General features: G+C 44.0%; 2 protein-coding genes across 2 annotated transcripts; both read left to right on the top strand.

Moving 5' to 3' along the window:
* Positions 1-236: 236 nt before the first annotated feature.
* txnipa (thioredoxin interacting protein a) lies at positions 237-4,528 on the top strand. Its single transcript, XM_028598044.1, has 6 exons — positions 237-632; positions 1,179-1,254; positions 1,371-1,518; positions 1,752-2,111; positions 2,212-2,520; positions 2,630-4,528. Exons 1-6 carry the CDS (start codon positions 377-379, stop codon positions 2,675-2,677), a joined length of 1,197 nt encoding a protein of 398 aa, XP_028453845.1. The 5' UTR covers positions 237-376; the 3' UTR covers positions 2,678-4,528.
* A 7,697-nt stretch (positions 4,529-12,225) lies between these two features.
* On the top strand, positions 12,226-15,316 carry LOC114567806 (uncharacterized). Its single transcript, XM_028596910.1, has 7 exons — positions 12,226-13,052; positions 13,473-13,518; positions 13,704-13,795; positions 13,889-13,999; positions 14,148-14,251; positions 14,430-14,602; positions 15,116-15,316. Exons 1-7 carry the CDS (start codon positions 12,862-12,864, stop codon positions 15,314-15,316), a joined length of 918 nt encoding a protein of 305 aa, XP_028452711.1. The 5' UTR covers positions 12,226-12,861.
* The last annotated feature ends 6,753 nt before the right edge of the window (positions 15,317-22,069 follow it).

Genomic DNA, 22,069 nt, shown 5'->3' with positions numbered 1-22,069 from the left:
CTCCATATGTGTCTGAGTCCTAGGTCCTGGGTCCTGGGTCCGCCCTCAGCTTCCGCTGCACACATCTGCTGAGCATGCTCTGCATTGCCCCAGCCACGCGGTGTTCACGCGTCGGTTTCGGGAGCCCATTGGCTAGAGCTGACACAAACAAAGATTTTCCACCAATGGGAGCAGTGTGCACGCGCTGAGCCATGCCGTTCACTCTGGCTGCTCATGTCTCGCTCAGGCTCCTCATATAAAAGAGCCGGGTCCTCCTTGTTGTCAACAGAGTCCAGAGGAACCACCGAGCGCTTCTCAGCGGCGCCGTAGCAGCAGTTCACATATCATATTTCATCATATATTATCATATATCATCATATATCCCAAACAGGCAGTCATGGTGGCTATGGCAAAGAGAGTGAAAACCTTTCAAATCATCTTTTCGGACCCCAACAAGACGTTTTACTGCGGCGGGGACAAGGTGTCCGGACGGATACAAGTGGAAGTGAACGAAGTGACCCGTGTGTCCGCCGTGAAGGTCCTGGCTCTGGGCTGCGCCAAGGTGGAGTACGCTAAAGGCAAGCAGCGGTGCCGACAGGAGGCCGAGTACCTGAGACATGAAGAGGTCCTGCTACTGGACGGCCAGCCCACAGGTACGGTTACTGGTCCACATATTGTCACCTCGGATAAGATAAACCAGCAGCACAAGACCGGCTAATACAGATACAGAGAGCAAGTAAAAAAAATAAGAGGTAACGTTATATAACGCAACAAACTCATGAATAGAAATAAAAAGTAGAAAAAACTACGAACATATGGGGACAAAATTGTAGGGTAAAGTGAAAGTAGAAGTGATTAATAGCAGCAGTCATTAACCAGACTGATGATATTTGTTGATATAATATATATATATATATATATATATATATCCATTTCATTTGTCAGTGTAATATGAATGAATTATCAGAATAATCATGGTCTCGTCTTTTCAGTGGCTTTAGCCTATCGCTCCCTGCTGTGTGACTCATTAGCGTTGAGGGGGTCTGGCAGTGTGTGGAACTCCCCTGGTTTCATCTGCTCAGAGCAGACCAGAGGGATTCTCCTGGACTTGATCTTTCCCATGTTGAATCAAACAGCTGTCGGTGTCATCCAGCCAGTCCAGACCACATGTTTAGTTAGGTCTCATTTTATCTTTCCAGACTCTGATGGATCAGTCGTCTTGAGGCCTGGCAACAAATATGAGTACATCTTTGGATTTGAGCTCCCCCAGCAAGGGTAAGGCAGGCTTTCTTACTTTAAATATTATTCCATCCTCTCTGGATGTATGGCTCTTCATTGAGTACTATATGGACTACTTTTGGCTTTAATTTTCTTCACGCATGTTCTCACAGGCAGCTGGTGTCATCATACAAGGGGAAGTTTGGCTATGTCCAGTACTATGTGAAGGCCCTGATGGAGAGGCCACAGCAGCCCACCTTTGAGTGTAGGAAAGCCTTTGAAGTGGAGGAGCCCCTGGATGTCAACACCCCAGACCTGCTGGTGAGTTCACTGACACTGAACATCAAAAGGGTTATTTATATTGGCTTTTTATCAGCTTTTGAGCATTGCCTTATCTGTCTCAGCCCAAACAGGACATAAGATATAATAACAGGCCAAAACATTGAGCTCTTTTGTGTCCATTTGTTATGTAATTATGATAACTAGCATAAATAGCATGACTTTGACATAGAGTCTCCAGATGAGTTAAGTCTTACCTTCCTGCATCTCCTCAGTCTCCCTCAGGTGGCATGAAGGAGAAGAAAGTCACCTGCATGTTCATCCCTGATGGCCAGGTGTCACTGAATGCAAAAATTGACCGCCGTGGCTTCTGTGAAGGCGAAGACATCTGCATCAACGCAAAGTTTGAGAACACCTGCTCTCGCATCGTGGTGCCCAAGGCCGCCATCATCGCCAAGCACACTTACCAGGCCAACGGCCGCACCAAGGTATTCCGCCAGAAGTTGTCTTCGGTGCGCGGCAACCACATAATCTCCGGCATGTGTGACGCCTGGCAAGGAAAGACCATCAGGGTGCCAAAGATCAAACCCTCTATGCTGGGCTGCAACATAATCCGTGTGGAGTACGCTCTAATGGTAAGCCTTCAGTTGCTGCATGTGGCCAGAGGCGTTTGGCTGTTACATTTTGAGAATTGAAAATCGGTGTTAATGTATGTGTTTGTGATCCTTCTGCCAGATTTACATCCACATCCCTGGTAGTGAGAAGCTGATACTGGAGCTGCCTCTGGTCATTGGTACCGCTGGTCTGGGCAGCCGCAGCAACAGCGTAAGCAGCCAGGAGGGTTCGGTCAGCAACTCGTCCCAGAGCTGGGTGTCCCTCAGGATGCCCTCTGAGCCTCCCAGCTACTGTGACATCACCCGCGACTGCCGCCTGGACCAGCCCCTCACGCCGCTCCTGGACGACGTTGACGGTGACGCTGACGACAGCCCCATCTTCATGAACGCTCCGGCCTTTCAGTTCCCGCCAAGTCCAACATACACCGAGGTAGGGGTTTGACCTAGTTATTTCATTATTGGGCATAACCCTCTCTTCAAACTGATAAGAAATGACCTTTGCTGGTAGTCTTATCTAATAAAACTATATTTCTTTCCAGGCTGAGGAGGAGTACCATGGCAACGCTCGCATGCTGCCGGTCTGCTGAAGTCCAGCAGGGATTCTACAACTGTGGTCCAGCTCTCAGGGACCATTCATCTTAAGCACTTGAAAAGGAGCAGAGGGTCCAAACTCCAGAGAAGATGTGTTGGATTCAGAAGTATAGCCAGGACTGTGGAAATGGACAGAAAGAGGCTCGCCTGCTCTGTCTGCTGTCTTCACTGCGCTTCATCACCTACGCTGATCTCGAGTCTTCTGCCTGGTGCCCTTCAGGTCATGGACACAGAGGCTGTGGCGCTCTACATTTCTGAATAAGCTGTCCCTTCCAGAGACTCCAACTTTCAGGGTCTCACTGTCCATTCACAGACACTTTATGACTTTGTTTTTGGGGCCAAGCATTGTATGAGTCAGATCTCAGCCTGCTGTGACATCTTGCTTTTTTGGGGGTTTGTCTTTTCCCCATAATACATTGTTTCCCACGGAATTAGAGTGTATTTGTGGTAGTGGTACTGAAAAAAGTTGTGAAGTTTTGAAAAACAAAATACTTTATTTTGATATATTTTTTGCATTCTGATTTGTTTTTCAAATGAGGGGTTTGAGGGGAGCCCAGCTTTATTTACATGTCAGTTGTCTGGACCCTACTACCCCCTGCTCTAAAGCCTGGCATCACCACACAGCTAGCATATGGTAGTTCTTCCATGAGTTCACCTGGAAGTCTCAAACACCAGGTATGTTTAGTCTGTTCCTCTCTGCCGTTGTGTTTTCACATAGAACCGTGGTGGTTAAAGTTAACGCCGCTGTAAAAAGGGCTAATGTCAGCTATCTTAGCTAACATTAGGCTTTATGTGAAAAACAATGGCAGAGAGAAACAGACTTACTTGCAGTCTGGGAGTTTCAGGTGAACTTGTGAAAGCTGTTGTCATAGATGTATGGTAAAGTCAGAGGCTTTCTGCAGTCAAGCAGTCAAAGTGTGCACGGATAGGAGGCGGCCACTGGGCTATTCGACGGGGGTCCCAATGTAAACACACAGAGAGAGAGAGAGAGAGAAACAGAGGGGCTGAGTAAATCAATGCGCTGCACACAGCTCTGCAATAAAATAAGATATAACCCATTTAAAAAAAGTAAAGAAATACACAGTAAATATGTGGCAGTCAACGTTTATATCGTGGTGGGCCGACACAACAAAATTAATGTAAGGGAAACACTGTAATGCTTTGTCATTCCTGTCAAACCTATTTTTTTTTTATGGATTTCCCTTGAGGAATCATCCTTTTTGTTGAGTCCAGTCAGTTTGTGTTGCTGTAAAGAATTGTCAGGAATATTGTTGCCTTTTGAGAATTACAGCATGTAGAATAATCTTCCTCGGAGGCTAATAGAACCTCAAGCATCTTCCATATTTTCTTTTGCACCAGTGTTTAAAAAAAAGAAGAAGAGATTTATTCCTGTATTTTATTGCACTTTTTGATTGATGCATTTTGCTCTACTACTGCCTCAAAGAGTTTTAGTTTTTTTATGTTTTGTGTGAACAACGTTTGTGATGTGGAGAGTGAATTTTCTCTAGGTTAAACACTCTAAACTTGTTGGAACCTCACCTTGATTTCCAAATCCCAGCTTGGTGATTGGCTGTTAATTTCCAAACATGATCCAAACAACATACGCGCTCCGATATCGTGGAACGCACCTGAACGCATATGAGGATAATCATTGTATCTGATCTGCAGCTGTTATAGACACTTCATTGTGGTGGTTTCACAACTTCTGTTCTTTCAGGGCGCAAAGAAAATCACTGTTAACGACTGATTTGTGATAAAGTAAGTTTGCAATGCGTCTTTGATACTTCAAAGTATTTTTGTATGAAACCCTTTGGGTTACTTTTTTATTAAAGAAATATTGAATAATATCCATCGTGTCTGCTCTTTCGTGTGTAAGTGGCTTCAGATCAGTTATCAGTAGTCCGTTCATCAAAGTTGTGGTTCAGCCTTCCCTTTATTGCCAGCATGGTGTATGAAAGAGGCGGGCAGTCTTTAGCAGCACCTGGAGCCTGTGCAGAGGACCTTCATTGTGGGAACCATTATTAGCCTTAATCAGTGTTTTGACCCTACTGTTGGCCAATCGAGGGTTTAACATGTTGGTTGCCACAGTAAAGTTGTTTTCTACAGAACTGAATAAATAATGCTCGTATGACCTAGCCCTCTGCCACATAACAGGACTTTGGATATAATTATTTGCTCCTCTGCTGAAATGCAATGCAAGTTTTTTGTGTGATTGGTAAGAAGGACATCTGGGCTACCTTGCCAAGGGCCACCACTACTGGACGTACTGGATGTACACTATAAAGTGCTGGGATAAATCTCTGACGGCCACATTCTGCTTCATGTTGACATATACACAAGTTGATGGAGCTGATGGGATTACATTTTACTGAAATTGTACCTCGTAAGATTTCATGTGACAAATCAAATTGATTAATTCATTGAACTTTAATCGTCTTTTCCTATGGTTCTCAAGACAAGTCCCCATGGACTGAGCTACTGCCACCCCTTTTAATCCTATGGTGCCATAGTCTCGCTTTGCCAGAGCCTTATTATTATTATTATATATTAGCTCTAAATGGTCAAGCACCATCATATTTTGAAGAGCTCCTAATACCTTATTGTCCCACTAGAGCACTGTGCTTCCAGAATGCAGAGTTACATGTGTTTCCTAGAGTCTCTAAAAGTAGAATGGGAGCCAGAGCCTTCATCTACCAGGCTCCTCTCCTGTGGAACCAGCTCTGGGTTCGGGAGGCAGACACTGTCACCACATTTAAGAGTAAACTTATTCTTATTCTTTATTTTATAAAGGACAACACACATTAATCAACATTTCTGTAAATGTGCCAGTGTTAGCCAGCCAGCTAATTTTCAACTGTAGTCCTTTGGCCAGATGATTTTAGACCAGAGCAGCAGGAAACAGCAATTAAAACTCTCTGATAAAGCTTACAGTTAGGGAGTGAGGAGGTGCAGTGTCCAGCTGCTTCTCTTCATAGTGGTCAGATTCATCTAGCAGCAGGTCTGCCCTGGACCAGCTCTTAATTATGCTCTTATAGTTTTAGACTGCCGGGGTACTTCCTTTAACACACCTGCAGTGCCCTGCTACGCCCTGCAGTGCCCTGCTACATCCTGCTACATCCTGCTACGCCCTGCAGTGCCCTGCTACGCCCTGCTACATCCTGCTACGCCCTGCAGTGCCCTGCTACATCCTGCTACATCCTGCTACGCCCTGCTACATCCTGCTACGCCCTGCAGTGCCCTGCTACATCCTGCTACGCCCTGCAGTGCACTGCTACGCCCTGCTACCTCCTGCTACGTCCTGCTACGCCCTGCAGTGCCCTGCTACGCCCTGCTACCTCCTGCTACGTCCTGCTACGCCCTGCAGTGCCCTGCTACGTTCTGCTACATCCTGCTACGTCCTGCTACGTCCTGCTACATCCTGCTACACCCTGCTACACCCTGCAGTGCCCTGCTACATCCTGCTACATCCTGCTACGCCCTGCTACATCCTGCTACGTCCTGCTACGTCCTGCTACGCCCTGCAGTGCCCTGCTACATCCTGCTACATCCTGCTACACCCTGCAGTGCCCTGCTACGTCCTGCTACATCCTGCTACGTCCTGCTACGCCCTGCAGTGCCCTGCTACGTCCTGCTACATCCTGCTACGTCCTGCTACGTCCTGCTACGCCCTGCTACATCCTGCTACGCCCTGCAGTGCCCTGCTACATCCTGCTACACCCTGCAGTGCCCTGCTACGTCCTGCTACATCCTGCTACGTCCTGCTACGTCCTGCTACGCCCTGCTACATCCTGCTACGCCCTGCAGTGCCCTGCTACATCCTGCTACACCCTGCTACATCCTGCTACGCCCTGCAGTGCCCTGCTACGTCCTGCTACATCCTGCTACATCCTGCTACGTCCTGCTACGTCCTGCTACATCCTGCTACGCCCTGCAGTGCCCTGCTACATCCTGCTACATCCTGCTACGCCCTGCAGTGCCCTGCTACATCCTGCTACATCCTGCTACACCCTGCTACATCCTGCTACGCCCTGCAGTGCCCTGCTACGTCCTGCTACATCCTGCTACTTCCTGCTACGTCCTGCTACATCCTGCTACGCCCTGCTACATCCTGCTACGTTCTGCTACGCCCTGCTACCTCCTGCTACGTCCTGCTACGCCCTGCAGTGCCCTGCTACATCTTGCTACATCCTGCTACATCCTGCTACACCCTGCTACATCCTGCTACGCCCTGCAGTGCCCTGCTACGTCCTGCTACATCCTGCTACTTCCTGCTACGTCCTGCTACATCCTGCTCGCCCCTGCTACATCCTGCTACGTTCTGCTACGCCCTGCTACCTCCTGCTACGTCCTGCTACGCCCTGCAGTGCCCTGCTACATCTTGCTACATCCTGCTACATCCTGCTACACCCTGCTACATCCTGCTACGCCCTGCAGTGCCCTGCTACATCCTGCTACGTCCTGCTACGCCCTGCTACCTCCTGCTACACCCTGCAGTGCCCTGCTACCTCCTGCTACGTCCTGCTACGCCCTGCTACATCCTGCTACGCCCTGCAGTGCCCTGCTACGCCCTGCTACCTCCTGCTACGTCCTGCTACGCCCTGCAGTGCCCTGCTACGTTCTGCTACATCCTGCTACGTCCTGCTACGTCCTGCTACATCCTGCTACACCCTGCAGTGCCCTGCTACGTCCTGCTACATCCTGCTATGCCCTGCTACATCCTGCTACGTCCTGCTACGTCCTGCTACGCCCTGCAGTGCCCTGCTACATCCTGCTACATCCTGCTACACCCTGCAGTGCCCTGCTACATCCTGCTACATCCTGCTACGTCCTGCTACATCCTGCTACGCCCTGCAGTGCCCTGCTACATCCTGCTACATCCTGCTACACCCTGCAGTGCTCTGCTACACCCTGCTACACCCTGCAGTGCCCTGCTACGTCCTGCTACATCCTGCTACGTCCTGCTACGTCCTGCAGTGCCCTGCTACGTCCTGCTACATCCTGCTACGCCCTGCAGTGCCCTGCTACATCCTGCTACATCCTGCTACATCCTGCTACGTCCTGCTACGCCCTGCTAAGTCCTGCTACACCCTGCAGTGCCCTGCTACGTCCTGCTACATCCTGCTACGTCCTGCTACATCCTGCTACGTCCTGCTATGCCCTGCAGTGCCCTGCTACATCCTGCTACATCCTGCTACATCCTGCTACGTCCTGCTACGTCCTGCAGTGCCCTGCTACATCCTGCTACATCCTGCTACGTCCTGCTACATCCTGCTATGTCCTGCTATGTCCTGCTACGTGCTGCAGTGCCCTGCTACATCCTGCTACGTCCTGCTACATCCTGCTACGTTCTGCTACGTCCTGCTACATCCTGCTACATCCTGCTACGTTCTGCTACGTCCTGCTACGCCCTGCTACGTCCTGCTACGCCCTGCAGTGCCCTGCTACATCCTGCTACGTCCTGCTACGCCCTGCTACTTCCTGCTACGCCCTGCAGTGCCCTGCTACATCCTGCTACATCCTGCTACGTCCTGCTACGTCCTGCTACGCCCTGCAGTGCCCTGCTACATCCTGCTACGTCCTGCTACGTCCTGCTACACCCTGCAGTGCCCTGCTACATCTTGCTACGTCCTGCTACGTCCTGCTACATCCTGCTACGTCCTGCTACGTCCTGCTACACCCTGCAGTACCCTGCAGTGCCCTGCTACATCCTGCTATGTCCTGCTACATCCTGCTACGTCCTGCTACGTCCTGCTACGTCCTGCTACACCCTGCAGTGCCCTGCTACATCCTGCTACGTCCTGCTACATCCTGCTACATCCTGCTACGTCTTGCTACGTCCTGCTACATCCTGCTACGTCCTGCTACACCCTGAAGTGCCCTGCTACGTCCTGCTACGTCCTGCTACGTCCTGCTACGTCCTGCTACATCCTGCTACGTCCTGCTACACCCTGCAGTGCCCTGCTACATCCTGCTACGTCCTGCTACGTCCTGCTACGTCCTGCAGTGCCCTGCTACATCCTGCTACGTCCTGCTACGTCCTGCTACATCCTGCTACGTCCTGCTACGTCCTGCTACGTCCTGCTGCGTCCTGCTACGTCCTGCTACGTCCTGCTACACCCTGCAGTGCCCTGCAGTGCCCTGCTACGTCCTGCTACGTCCTGCTACGTCCTGCAGGGCCCTGCAGTGCCCTGCTACGTCCTGCTACGTCCTGCAGGGCCCTGCTACTAAGGTTGGATACCGAAACACGGGTTCCGGTTCCGCCGTAAATGGTAGTAACGAGACCGAATAAGAACGAAAATTCCAGTGCCTCATTTCGCTGCCTGACATTTTTCTTTTTTCAGAAGCATCGCTGCACGGGACGCTACGTTACCGTTAGCTAGTAGCTGGATTAAACCCAACGGTTAAAATGCTGACAGCTTACGTTAAGCGGAGTAAAGTGTGACTGTATTTCCTGTAGAGGATTCCAACAGCGGGACATAACAGTCTGACTGCAGCTGCCGTTGTCGGAGAAAAAACACAGACGGCGCGTTTACTTAACTTAACTTAAACTCACCAGCCTTGTGGTGCATTCAAGAATACTAAATTGTCAGTAGGCTATGTTGTTGTTGCTATATCTGTACAGTGGATGCAGTGAACACCATTGTAGTAACTACTTTACTGAGGAAATAAAAAGCAATATTGCAATATTACTATGAAACATGGATGAATTAAGATACTAGTTAGAAATCATTGTGCAGAGGTTTCCAGTAAGATGCCAACATGATGATTACTTCTGTAACATCAGAGCTAGTAGATTGGGCCTTGTGACCTGTCAGGGGGCACAATGTTGGCCTCCAAGACACACAACACAAGCAGTAGGAGCAAACTGTAGAATAGTGCCAGCCAGTATTCCTGTTATGGGGTGTGCAGCCAAAGGCTTTTTGATTTTGAAAGTACGTTCTCGGCCCTGTGCTTCTGACGTCTGGTAACTGCTGAGAGCAACAGATAAGGATACTGTTTATCTCTGTGACAGGGGCTGTTGCTGTAGGCTGGAGTGCTGCTTCACAGCCCAAGAAAGGCCATGAGGAAAGTTAGTATGGATATTAATGGTCCTCAGAGACCATGACATTTACTGAGCACATTCCCGCTCCCCAGAGGATGAACCCCCAGGGTAAAATATACATTTGCATACTGGGAAGGGTCTAAGAATACTAAATTGTCAATAGGCTATGTTGTTTGTTTCATCAACATATCAGTACAGTGGATGCAGTGAACACCATTGTAGTAATTACTTTACTGAGGAAATACAAATCAAAACATTATTACTATGAAAGATGGGTGAATAAAGATACTAGAGTTAGAAATCATTGTGCAGAGGTTTTCAGTAAGATGCCAAAAGGATGATTACTTCTGTAACATCAGAGCTAGTAGATCGGGCCTTGTAACCTGTCAGGGGGCACAATGTTGGCCTCCAAGACACACAACACAAGCAGTAGGATGGAACCATTTCACAAGAGGCACATACTGTAGAGTAGTACCAGCCAGTATTCCTGTTGTGGGCAGTAGGATATGTTGTTTGTTTCATCACCATATCTGTACAGTGGATGCAATAACCCTTACAGGCTCTAAACTTGTTTTAACAACATTTCAAAGCGAGTAAACTCATTTGGATACCCATAAAAAAAAATTTAAGATCTTTTATTTATTTTTATGCATTCTCTGCATAAAACACGGTTTACACGGTTACAGGTTACACAGTTTGTTTAAATTTAATATAATTCTACAGTACAGGGTAGCACAAGGAAATGCAAGCTGTAGTCCCTTTATGCTACTCAAGAAAAGAAAAGAAAAGAAAAGAAAAACTATTATTTATGATGGAGTAAGGAGGAGTTGAGGAGTCTCACAGCCTGAGGAAAGAAGCTGTTCTGCAGTCTGGTGGTACGACCAAGGGGGTAAGCTTCGCTTCAGATCTCGAGCCATCATGGCGCCATTTTGTTGCTAACTGGCCATCACCTCCTGTTAGCATTCCGCTGACCGCCATTTTTTTTTTACGTCACTTGACTGCGAATAACTTTACATCAGAAATGTTTGAAGACTCTATTTGTCCGTTGTTTAGTTCCAAAGAAACACGACAATGTATAAAAGGCTCCATTACCTTGTACCTCACGTTATGGCTCTGTAGCAGACGCTTTTGTAAAAATAAGCTAACGATTGTGTCATAACCAAGTGACTTACTGTCGCATAGTAGAGGAATTACCGTATAGTACAGGAGAAGCTCGCAGGCAGTTTCGACTTACATGAGCTGTTTAGGTTTAATTACTAATGTTAACTAGCATGTTAGTTAGCAATAATTATCCTGTGCTTATGTTATCTCCTTACATACACCTACAGTCTCCATATCTGTAAGATTGGGAATGATTGAGATTTCTCTTGGCACAGCTACCAGAAGACTTACAACTTTCAGACACGTTGCTCACGTCACATTCTCTCAGTTGGAGGCTGCGCAGTAAAGCTGGCCATCACCGGAAAAGTGCTTCTAATAGCCTTCACTGGTCTCCGTCCAGAGCAACGGGGTCTATTGGTCCATTATATACTGTCTATGGGTACGACAGCAGATACTTGTGTATTTCTTGCCAGACAGCAGCAGGATGAACAGATTGTTGCTGGGTGTATGGCGTTATATTAGTGCCAAATGTCAAGAGCTCAGTGAAACATCTTCACGAGCAAATAATATTAATTCACACGCGCAGACACGACAGCGAGCGAGGAACAAACAGCAGCGAGTGAGGAAAAAACAACTAGGGGGGATTACGCGCTCTCGAAAGTGAGTTCTGCTCCTGTGCTTTTATTCTGCTCGCTCGGAATGGTGTTTTGCTCGTTCGCGTTAGTCGACAGGTTGTGGGAGGGAACAAACGCTGGCCCTCTTGTGATTGGTCATTTCCCACACGGAAGCCCAGGAAGGGATGGACCTTGGTCTTGACCAATGGTCTTGACCATAGAAAGCCAGCGAAGAAGAGACCTTGACAAAGATAAGAGGAGGACGGTTTATGGGGTAAGTTGCTGTTGGCTAAAGCTAGTCATATCTGCGGAAAAAACACAATTATTAAAATATGTTAGTGTAGGTGACGGCAACGTTACTTATTTTTTAGCTAAACGTAATATTAACTTTAGTTAACGTTAGCAGGCAGTCAAACGTTAACATCAGTGATTAAGTAACGTTAACGTTAATTGCCGGTAACGTTAGCTCCCTATGTCTGCTGGCCAGTAAGTTAATCTAACGTTAACGTTATATTAGCTAAGTTTTAAACTGCAGCATTGTTGGGCTAGCGTGAATAATCTAGCTATGCCACAGAATAAAGCAACATTGCTAGACGTTGTACGTTAAGTATTAGCTAACGTTACATTACAGCTTGTAGTTATATATTTTTTTAGCCTATTCCAGACAGAATTACAGCAGCAATGGATGACGGTAATGTTAATGAATTTGGGCAGCAGCCTCTGGACAATTGTGGGGTAAGTCTTTTTTTTTTTTATAAAAGTTACTTTCAGCGTATTAAGGGCACTATATATTGAGTCCTCTGACCAGAACCTTTGTACATACTTATACTATACATACTTTATTTGAAAACCTATGAAAATACTTCACTGAAAATGTTAGCATATGCCGCATATTAACTTGATTAAACGTGAGTTTTTCTAATTTAGGTTTTTTCTGTCTCAACAGGACACTCTCAGAAGGCAGGTCTTGTTGAGGCTGCTTTCCAAATTTGAAATGGGACTCGCCAGACAGCCCATAGACCTTGATTATTGTTAGTTTACATGTAGGCAAGAGCTATATCTCTGCAATGCATTGTCACGCCATTTCAATGTACCTGCAGAGATACTGCAGGCCCTGGATGAGTTTTTTAAAGCAGGTAAGGAGTGCCTTGAGTTGACTAATGTACACTTTACAGCAAACACAGTACCTGGAGCGATGGGGCATCCCATGCTTGATATCGACAGGGACAGCATTGAGGAGCTCCTGGAATTTGACCTGCCTGTGCCCTGCATCTCAAAGATGCTGGGTGTGTCGAGGAGAACCCTATTTAAGAGGTTGAAGGAATTTGACCTTTCAGCTAGAAGATACAGTGCCATAGATGACGACGAGCTGGACAATGTTGTACGACAGATCAAAGATGAAATGCCAACTGCAGGCTAGCGCATGGTCAAGGGGAGGCTACGATCTAACGGGATCAATGTCCAGTGGAGGAGAGTGGCTGCATCATTACACTGTGTGGACTTTGTGGGTATCCTCTCAAGACTTGATGGGTTAGGCTGCATCATACGCAGGACCTATTCTGTCAGAGGACCCCTTTCTCTATGGCATGTGGACACAAACCACAAATTAATCAGGTTAGTGATTTTAAGTAGACCTCTAAAGTTTCCCTAAAAAAAGGAACCAAAGCTGCCATATTTGCCCACATAAGGAGATCTGAGGGTAAATTGAAGCTAACTACCTATGGCAAGTTGCATTGCAAGTTAGTTCTGGGGTAGCAAAAATCTAAGTTTACCGTCTTAACGTACCGAAGATCACAGTACCCACTCAAAGGCAGAGGACAAAAGTGTGTTGAGCAAAACGTCTGCATTTTAGACTTCTACGTCCCCGTGAGAGTTTAACAGGTGCGATAATTCAAATTCTCCATGTTATTTTCCCATAGGAAAAATCGCAAGACTTTATACTTCAGAGGTCTATAGTGGTAAACATCAATAGGCTGTACATTTTAGTTTTACTGTAATTACATTGTGTTAATTGAACTCATGTTTGCTCCAAAGGTACAACATTGTACTGTTTGGTGCAGTGGACGGGTACTCCAGGAAGGTTAGTTATTATTTGGTTTGATTGCATTTACATTGGTTCAATTTCAATTCTGGTAATGCATCGGACTAGACCTTTCCATAACTTGTCATGCGCAGCACACTATAATGTGAACTAGCTAGTGACACTTGTTTATTTAAAATGTTTAAATATTTAAAAGGACTGTTTGTTGTAATTTCATAATACAGGTGATGTGCCTGAGTGCTGCCACCAACAACCTGGCATCCACCGCATTTTCTGCCTTCAAGAAGGCTACTGAACGGCATGGCATTCCCTCAAGGTAAACATTTTGCAATTTGAACAGTTTTTACACATTGCTACAAAATGTATTAGGATAGTCACTTTACATTACATTGTTTTGTTTGTGCATTAGAGTCAGAGGTGATCAAGGCGTTGAGAATGTTGACATTGCCAGATTTATGTTCAGCGTTCGGGGAACTAACAGGGGAAGCTTCATGTCAGGGAAAAGTTTTCACAATCAAAGGTTTGTCATGTTTTCACAGGCATTTGAAGGCTATTTTGTCATCACTCACACTGTCATTGCATTTGTGTTAAAGAAAAAGAAACTAATACTGTGTTGGGTGACATTACTTTGAAAATTGATTCAGATTAAAACTATTCTGCGTTATAAGGATTGAACGTCTGTGGCGGGATGTCAGGACCTGTGTCACCTCAAAGTATTACAACACGCTTCGGAGTCTGGAGTGGGATCAGCTACTTGACGTTTCCTCCACAGGTTAGAACTCAAATCACTGTAACTGAAAGCTATTGAGAATTGGGGAAAATTAACCTTTCAATATAAATTTAGCATGATTTTTAATGACTAAAAGTCATTTTTGAAGCAATAAATCAGTACGCATTAGGTTAGTCTATTCTTTGCTGAACTTTTACCCATACCTCTTTACACTTGACAGAAGACCTTTTCTGCGTCCACATGGTATTCCTCCCAAAACTGGAGATAGACCTTGAACATTTTGCGGAAGGTTGGTACCACCATCCAATCCGGACAGAAAATAACCGGACTCCCGAGCAGTTATGGCAGTTGGGTTTGATGAACACCGATATTGAACAGCCAAAAAATATTGAGGTATGTTCTCCTAATACCACCCTACTGAACTCTTACTCTGCATCCCGGTGATACACCCCAGACAATTTGCACTACCCTACCCATACTGTTCTATTTATTTACAAATGTCCATACTGTAATTAAACCTATACATAACCATATTCCTGCACATACTTATTCTTACTACTGTTGCCTCACTGCACATATCTGTCTATATGGTTCATTCAGAATATTCATATTTATTCGCTTTTTGTTATATATTCTGCTAATACACTGCATAAATCTATTATTCTTACTACTAGTATAACGTCACTGCTACTACATTGCACATATCTGTACATGTTGTTTATACATTGTTCATATTACATAACCACATTTATTCTGCTCTTATAACACTGCAACATATTTCTTTTCCTGCCTATACTTTGTATATCACACTGCACTTTTCTGCACTTCTGGTAGGATGCAAACTGCATAAAGCTGAATCTAAAGGATTGTGTGATTCATTAATCTTTGGATATTGTTCTGTGCTAGGACATTGAGGAGCCAGACATTGACTGGGACATTGCCACAGACCACGATGGTGAGATGGAAGGGGCGATTGTGGTTCCTGAAATTGAGTGTCCTTTGAGTGAGGAACAAAGTCACTCATTCAAGACAATGACCCAGTTACACCTGCAAGGGAACTGTACTTGCTATGCCGTGAATATTTGTTTGGCACGTGTTAATACGTAAAAGGTTTGTAAATAAAGAGAATCATGGATACATCAAAGTTTGTTATTTGTGGATTGGGACATTGTTATACTAAGCTTTATATTATTACAATCATTATTATAGTTAACTCTCAGAACTCCAGCAGCACACCTTTTAAAAAAACCTGAGTTTTGCTATAAGACAATTAGCAGGTGGAAGAAATAAGATTTTTTTGCTCATGTTTGTGTATATAGTTGGTTAAAATGAAATGACAATACTTTAATATTGCATAGGTTGTAATGAAAATAATATTGCATAGGTTGTAATGAAAAAAGGATACAAGAGTCAGCATTGCACTTTCCTGAGACCTATTAAGTCATTAAAACAATGCAAAAACCTGCAAAAAATGGCTGGAGTTTGAAGGGTTAAGCATAACTTAAATATAACATTAGAATAATGACCCAGATAACCATTTACACTCACTGTGATGACTTTTATTTCAGTCAGTCAGTGTCAGCATTCTTCTGATAACTAGCATGACATCATTTGAACATTGAAAATAAAAGAAAACTGCATTCTGTTGGAAATAAATATTTCCATGCCAAACACATTGTGACAGAACTGATGGCAAAAAACATTCAACGGGATATTTACTGGGCACTCAGTCAAAATCTCTGACTGGAAAGATAATGCCAATACAAAATGTTCAATTTGACAATCAGACAAATTTCAATTATTACTACTGAAACATGTCTTCAATCTGGACTTCAGTATCATTCAACAGTTATTCAGCTTCGGCCAAAGTCATAGCCATATGTTATAGCTTGAGCAATAACCCTTCTGAACTCCTCCTGTGTGGTGAGATGGGCTACAGGAAATGTTACTGAGCACGAGCAGGCATTCACTATTGGGTAACAGATGCTATGTGTCCCAAAACGCACCTGACAATCATGATCAAATTCTATTGTAATACTGAAACCCTCCCGGTCTGCGTGACTGAGGGGTATGTGTGCTTGCCCGGTCAGCCACTGACAGAACTTGCTCACATTAATTAGCACTGCCTTGTCACCTTCACCCTCGGCAACGCTTTCAGGTAAGACCGTGTTGATTCCGTCTTCTGAGAAAACGGGACGAAAAGGAAGTATAAATGAAGTGGTATAATTGAAATAATTGAGAAAACAAAATTGCCCACATAAATGTTAGTATTACCTACTCTGGTAGACATTAACAATTAGTACAAATTTACCTTCGTCCTCCATGTCCTGTATGAAGTCCTGCAGAAAATTGATTACTCTGCACTCTCTCTGACACCTCATTGTCCCCTTCTCACTGAAGACAGGTGATAGTGACTTCACCAAGAAATCAGCATCCACCTTAATTTCACCAAAAAGAACGAACACAATTGCTTAATGTAGAATTCTTGGACAATATTCAGCGTAGAATTCTTGAACAATATGTATTGCTTACCTTGTTAAACGATCCAAGTACAAAGAGCTGTCTGCAGATGTCTTTTTCTTTCTGAACCAAGCTGAGGAGGCCATACAGCTTCATACCTGAGCAGATTTGCTGGAGCATAGGAAGTAACCTCACTGTTGAGTATAGGACAATAGATCTGTAAAATAAAAGAGGTTCAAAAACAAGTCCAGTTCCATTCTGAAGTTTGACCTTACATTAAACTTTAGGAAATATCCTACCGCAAAATATCTTCCCTTTTTTCAATGGATACTGGCCCTGTATATCCACATGACAAAATCCTGTCTGTGCACTCCATCAGGAAAAAAAACCCACACTTACTGTGTTTGAAATTCACAAATTCGCTCATATTGTTTTGAAATTAAGCATCCTAATGATCAGAAAAGTGTGCAATTAATAATAATGACAACACTTCAACAATTTACACCACCCACACATAAAAGACATGCTTACCTCTTGTATTAAATCAATGAGTTCTGGGTCTGTAACAGCCATCTCAGTGATCGCTTCCTGTTCTCCAGTGGACATGTAGTTGTAACACCTTGAGCAATGCTCACTGCCAATATCTCTCTGACAGTCCTACATTCCATCCAGAAAACAAATAATGAAATAATTATTCATGCACAATCAATGTGAGCACCTTTGTTCATGTGAACATTATAAGTGGGGCGTGTGTGTATGTATGTATGTATGTATGTATGTATGTATGTATGTATGTATGTATGTATGTATGTATGTCAGAGGAAATCCACTCCTGACATATTGGACATGTTGTCTGAAAAATAAATATATGCTTAACATTGCTTCTCATAACTGCTAACGAAACACAATGCAACAATTTAAAATGAAGAAAAATAGACCGACATGACAAACAGCAATTTTGAAAAACAGAACAGAATTACTACAGGAAGGGAAATTGCATTCAAGGTTTGTAGAGTTTTGTTCTTACTTTAACATCAGGAACTTGGGAGCAGGATGGAAGCTCTGTGGAATCCTGCAAAGAAAGGATACATGTTAGAAACTTAGTGTAGCCCTAAATGTGAATACGTTATGTTCATATTTCAGAAATGTAATCATCAATCTGTGGCTCAATAACAGCCATATATGACCTTCATTCAAGAAAATGATTTTGATAGCTTACCCCTTCATCAACATCATCATTGTTGTCAGAGTGGATCTATTAAATACATAAACATGAACACAGAGGAATTAAAATGTTTTCTTTTAATACTTAACAGTTTTAAAGCTAATACCAACTTGTATACTGAATAGAGAAGGCTGAATATGGTTTATATAAGGACACACATTTTGAATCGGGATGTCATACCTCATCAACTTCCGGCTTCGTACAGGTCTCCACATGCAGACTTAATAGCTGCAACGGCACATGTTTACTGCATGACACACACCGGGCGTTTGGCATTGCCTCAAACTCCCGTGCCGTGTAAGGCAGGGGAGACATGTCCAGTCGGTGTTGTATAGGCATTACATATAGACAGCCCTTGCCTCCCCAGGACTTGAACAGCCCAGCCCCCGTGTAACCCATCTCATCTGGGGAGACTAAGGTCAACCGCCTCTGACCAGACCCTCCTGTTTAGGAGAAGATATTACCCATGTTGCTCTGGTCATCATTCTCAAGTAGACATTTAAAGGAATGTAAGCTTTGAAAAATGCTATTAAATGCTTTTTTACCCATGGCTTTATGGAGCATCCATGCCCCCTCCAGCTCATTCATTTTGAAGTAGACTTCACAAAGAAGATAAGTTATCTGTGAATTCAAAAGCAAGCATTCAAGTAAAACTAGCCAAAAGGTCTTCAAATTAGACTGCAGGATTCATAAAAGATTGATTGTACAACATGTTTTCTTTTACAAAGTATTAGCCTGCTTCCTACAGCAGTGTAAAATCAGGTCACATAGAGTACCTCCTTATGGCAAGCACCCTCAGGGACCTGAATGGTCCTTCTCCCCATCTGTAAGAGGGCGAGCTCTTCGGACTGTTTGGGGGTTTTATCACGTGGACGGTCCAACAAGAAAAAATGCACAAGGTTTATTTTGCTGGCAGGTCTTTTTTTTGTTGTCCGTACGGCACGGGAATTCTGCCTTTCTCTAAAAAGTCCTGGGAAAGACCTGCGTGAAAGTGTGTAGATGAAAGTTAAATCTATTTAAGATCTCCGCTATAAAACTGGATGAGGAAGTGTGCAAGGCTCTTGCTGAATGTCTGTTTTAGTTTTTGTCCCCATTTTTTTCTTTTTTTGGGATAAGCACAAAACAGTTTGAAAAGTATATTTCGACAGACACATTCATTTCATTTAAACATTTAGAGGGTTTAGGCCAAATACATATATATATATATATATATATATATATATATATCCGGGCTGAGCTGGTCTAGCATGCAGTAGCCACTATAAGTTGGGGGTTCGATTGCCGGGTACCCTTGGGGCCGTTGTGTCTTTGAGCAAGGCACCTTTACCCTCACTGGAGACTGGCCTTGTAATAATTCATATATGTAAGTTGCTTTGTAAAAAAATGTCAGCCAAAATGAATGAATAAATATCCAAACCTGGACATGTTCTGCTGCACAGAAGAACCGGAACCTGCATGTACACTGGCTGTCCCTGGTGGTCCCTGTGGTCTCAGCTCTTCACTACCTGACATTGGCTGTCCTTGAACTTCAGTTATAATACATTTTACGTAATTAATTCACTGACTTCAACACACTGTTATTCATATCGGTATATGTGCAGTTCAGTGTCAGAAATATCTTTTTAATTTGTCATTCATTTAACATCATAATTAGCTAGCCACAACACTTTCTAGAGAATGTGGTCATCCTGCCATTTCTTTTTGCATGGGGGACTTAAACTGCACGTACACTGTGTGTGTGTGTGTGTGTGTGTGTGTGTGTGTGTGTGTGTGTGTGTACATACATACATATATATAAGTTATTTAACTCAAAACGTTAACTTACTGCCCAAAGTGGTCCTCAACATGGCCACTATATTGTTGGCCATCTTGTGTAAATTGTCCTGGAGGATTAGGGAGAAATTAGAACATCTCATTAGAAACAAACAACGCCACAAACTAACGATTAAAACAAATGTAAAACTACATTTTGAACATTGAGAATAAGGTTCTCACCTCATTTTGGTCTGCCATAACCTTCAACTTGTGGCTGACATTAACAAAAAGTAATGTAACGTTAATACTTAACGTACAACGTCTAGCAATGTTGCTTTATTCTGTGGCATAGCTAGACTATTCACGCTAGCCCAACAATGCTGCAGTTTAAAACGTTAACGTTAGATTAACTTACTGGCCAGCAGACATAGGGAGCTAACGTTACCGGCAATTAACGTTAACGTTACTTAATCACTGATGTTAACGTTTGACTGCCTGCTAACGTTAACTAAAGTTAATATTACGTTTAGCTAAAAAATAAGTAACGTTGCCGTCACCTACACTAACATATTTTAGATAAATAAAATAATAATTTACTTTGATACAAATTAAGATGCAGTTTACTGTATAACTTTATAACAAAACGTTACCTGCAAGACATAGAGAGTTAACAGTAACGTTAATGGGAGCTAGTTATTCAAACACCAGCTAGCTAGCTAACGTTAATCTTAACTAACGTTATTGACTGCCAACTAACGTTAACATAACAATACACGTTAACATGCTAAAAACATAACGTTGTTGTCACCTGCACTAACATATCTCCTAAATATACACTTTGACATGAAATTGTGTTTTTTCTGCAGATATGACTAGCTTTAGCCAACAGCAACTTACCCCATAAACCGTCCTCCTCTTATCTTTGTCAAGGTCTCTTCTTCGCTGGCTTTCTATGGTCAAGACCATTGGTCAAGACCAAGGTCCATCCCTTCCTGGGCTTCCGTGTGGGAAATGACCAATCACAAGAGGGCCAACGTTTGTTCCCTCCCACAACCTGTCGACTAACGCGAGCGAGCAAAACACCATTCCGAGCGAGCAGAATAAAAGCACAGGAGCAGAACTCACTTTCGAGAGCGCGTAATCCCCCCTAGTGGTTGTTATGTGCACTCGCTGCTGTTTGTTCCTCGCTTGCTGCTGTGTCTGTGCGTGTGAATTAATATTATTTGCTCGTGAACATGTTTCACTGAGCTCTCGACATTTGGCACTAATATAACGCCATATGGGTGGGTAATGTCTTTTACTATCCTTTGGACTTTAGGCAGGCACCTGACCTCACCAATATCACTGATGCTCAGTAGATGGGTACCAATGATGTTCTGGGCGGTTTTAATCCCCCTCTGCAGAGCCCTGCTGTCCTGGGCCATGCACAAACCACAGTGTGTAATGTTTCCAATCAGGATGCTTTCTATTGCTCCTCCACAAAAGTTAACAGAACTTGGCATGGCAAGCCATCTTACAGCCCCCCCTCCAGACACCTTTTAAAATATGTAAAGAGTACTCTAATATTTTGTTTAACATGGTTTTCCCACATAAAAAAATTAAAAATGAGTCTGTTTAATTAAAGTGAGTTTAGTTAGCATCTGTTTATGTTGTTTGTTAGCATGTAACTGACACAAAATGAGTCGTTGTGAGCCGTACAATATTACCAATAACGTAGCTACACCTTGCTTCTCCTCTGATTGCTGCAGCATTACGCTAAGGATATTAGTTTCTTATGTGACGTATGAAACCCCGGCTGACTGAACCTGGGTTTTTGAGGCTGGCATTGGTACACTGCAGTTCCGAAGCGGAAATGCTCAGCTCAGTTGGTTACTTATTTTGCTCATGATATGTTTTGTAGCATATCAAACCATATTGACATGCTAACAAGGTTACAATTTTGATTTTGAGTTTCCATGAGAAATACAGAAGTTTCTGAGATTTCTTTACCAGTGTGGAGATGGGACAGTGTTTCCCATACATAGGTTCTACTTGGGCGCCCTGCCAGGTAGATTGAGACCCGCCAAGGTAGAAAAAATCCCAATTACATTTTTTTTTACTCTCCAATCAACGATGTATTTTTATAGTGCAGCCTCCAGCCGATCACGCTACACCCATAGGAACGTTTTAGGGGCAGAAGCCAGCGCTGACCACAACCCACTTTCAGGAAGGAGGTTTTACAAACTCTGAGTCCAACCCTGAACTCTGAGTTGATTTATAAACCATGAACCTCAAACTGTTCACTTGCTCTACCTCAGCTGCACTGATGTAGACTGGTGTGTGTGTGTGTGTGTGTGTGTGTGTGTTTTTGCTTCCTTTTTCCTTAAATCAACGATCAGCTCTCAGGTGTTGTTGAGGTTGAGCACTAGGTTGCTCTCTGT

This window comes from Perca flavescens, chromosome 14 (genome assembly GCF_004354835.1).
Source record: "Perca flavescens isolate YP-PL-M2 chromosome 14, PFLA_1.0, whole genome shotgun sequence".
Lineage (NCBI taxonomy): Eukaryota > Metazoa > Chordata > Actinopteri > Perciformes > Percidae > Perca > Perca flavescens.
Note: the sequence above shows the minus strand (reverse complement) of the source record. Positions and strands in the feature narration are given on the sequence as shown.

What these genes read in the sequence shown, in the direction of transcription:
- txnipa (XM_028598044.1), top strand. Translation starts at nt 377, where the DNA reads ATGGTGGCTATGGCAAAGAGAGTGAAAACCTTTCAAATCATCTTTTCG. An exon ending in TTTGAGCTCCCCCAGCAAGG is followed by an intron (nt 1,255 to 1,370) that starts GTAAGGCAGGCT and finishes ATGTTCTCACAG; the next exon opens with GCAGCTGGTGTCATCATACA. An exon ending in CAAGTCCAACATACACCGAG is followed by an intron (nt 2,521 to 2,629) that starts GTAGGGGTTTGA and finishes ATTTCTTTCCAG; the next exon opens with GCTGAGGAGGAGTACCATGG.
- LOC114567806 (XM_028596910.1), top strand. Translation starts at nt 12,862, where the DNA reads ATGGTCAAGGGGAGGCTACGATCTAACGGGATCAATGTCCAGTGGAGG. An exon ending in ACAAACCACAAATTAATCAG is followed by an intron (nt 13,053 to 13,472) that starts GTTAGTGATTTT and finishes TTTGCTCCAAAG; the next exon opens with GTACAACATTGTACTGTTTG. An exon ending in AAAAGTTTTCACAATCAAAG is followed by an intron (nt 14,000 to 14,147) that starts GTTTGTCATGTT and finishes CTGCGTTATAAG; the next exon opens with GATTGAACGTCTGTGGCGGG.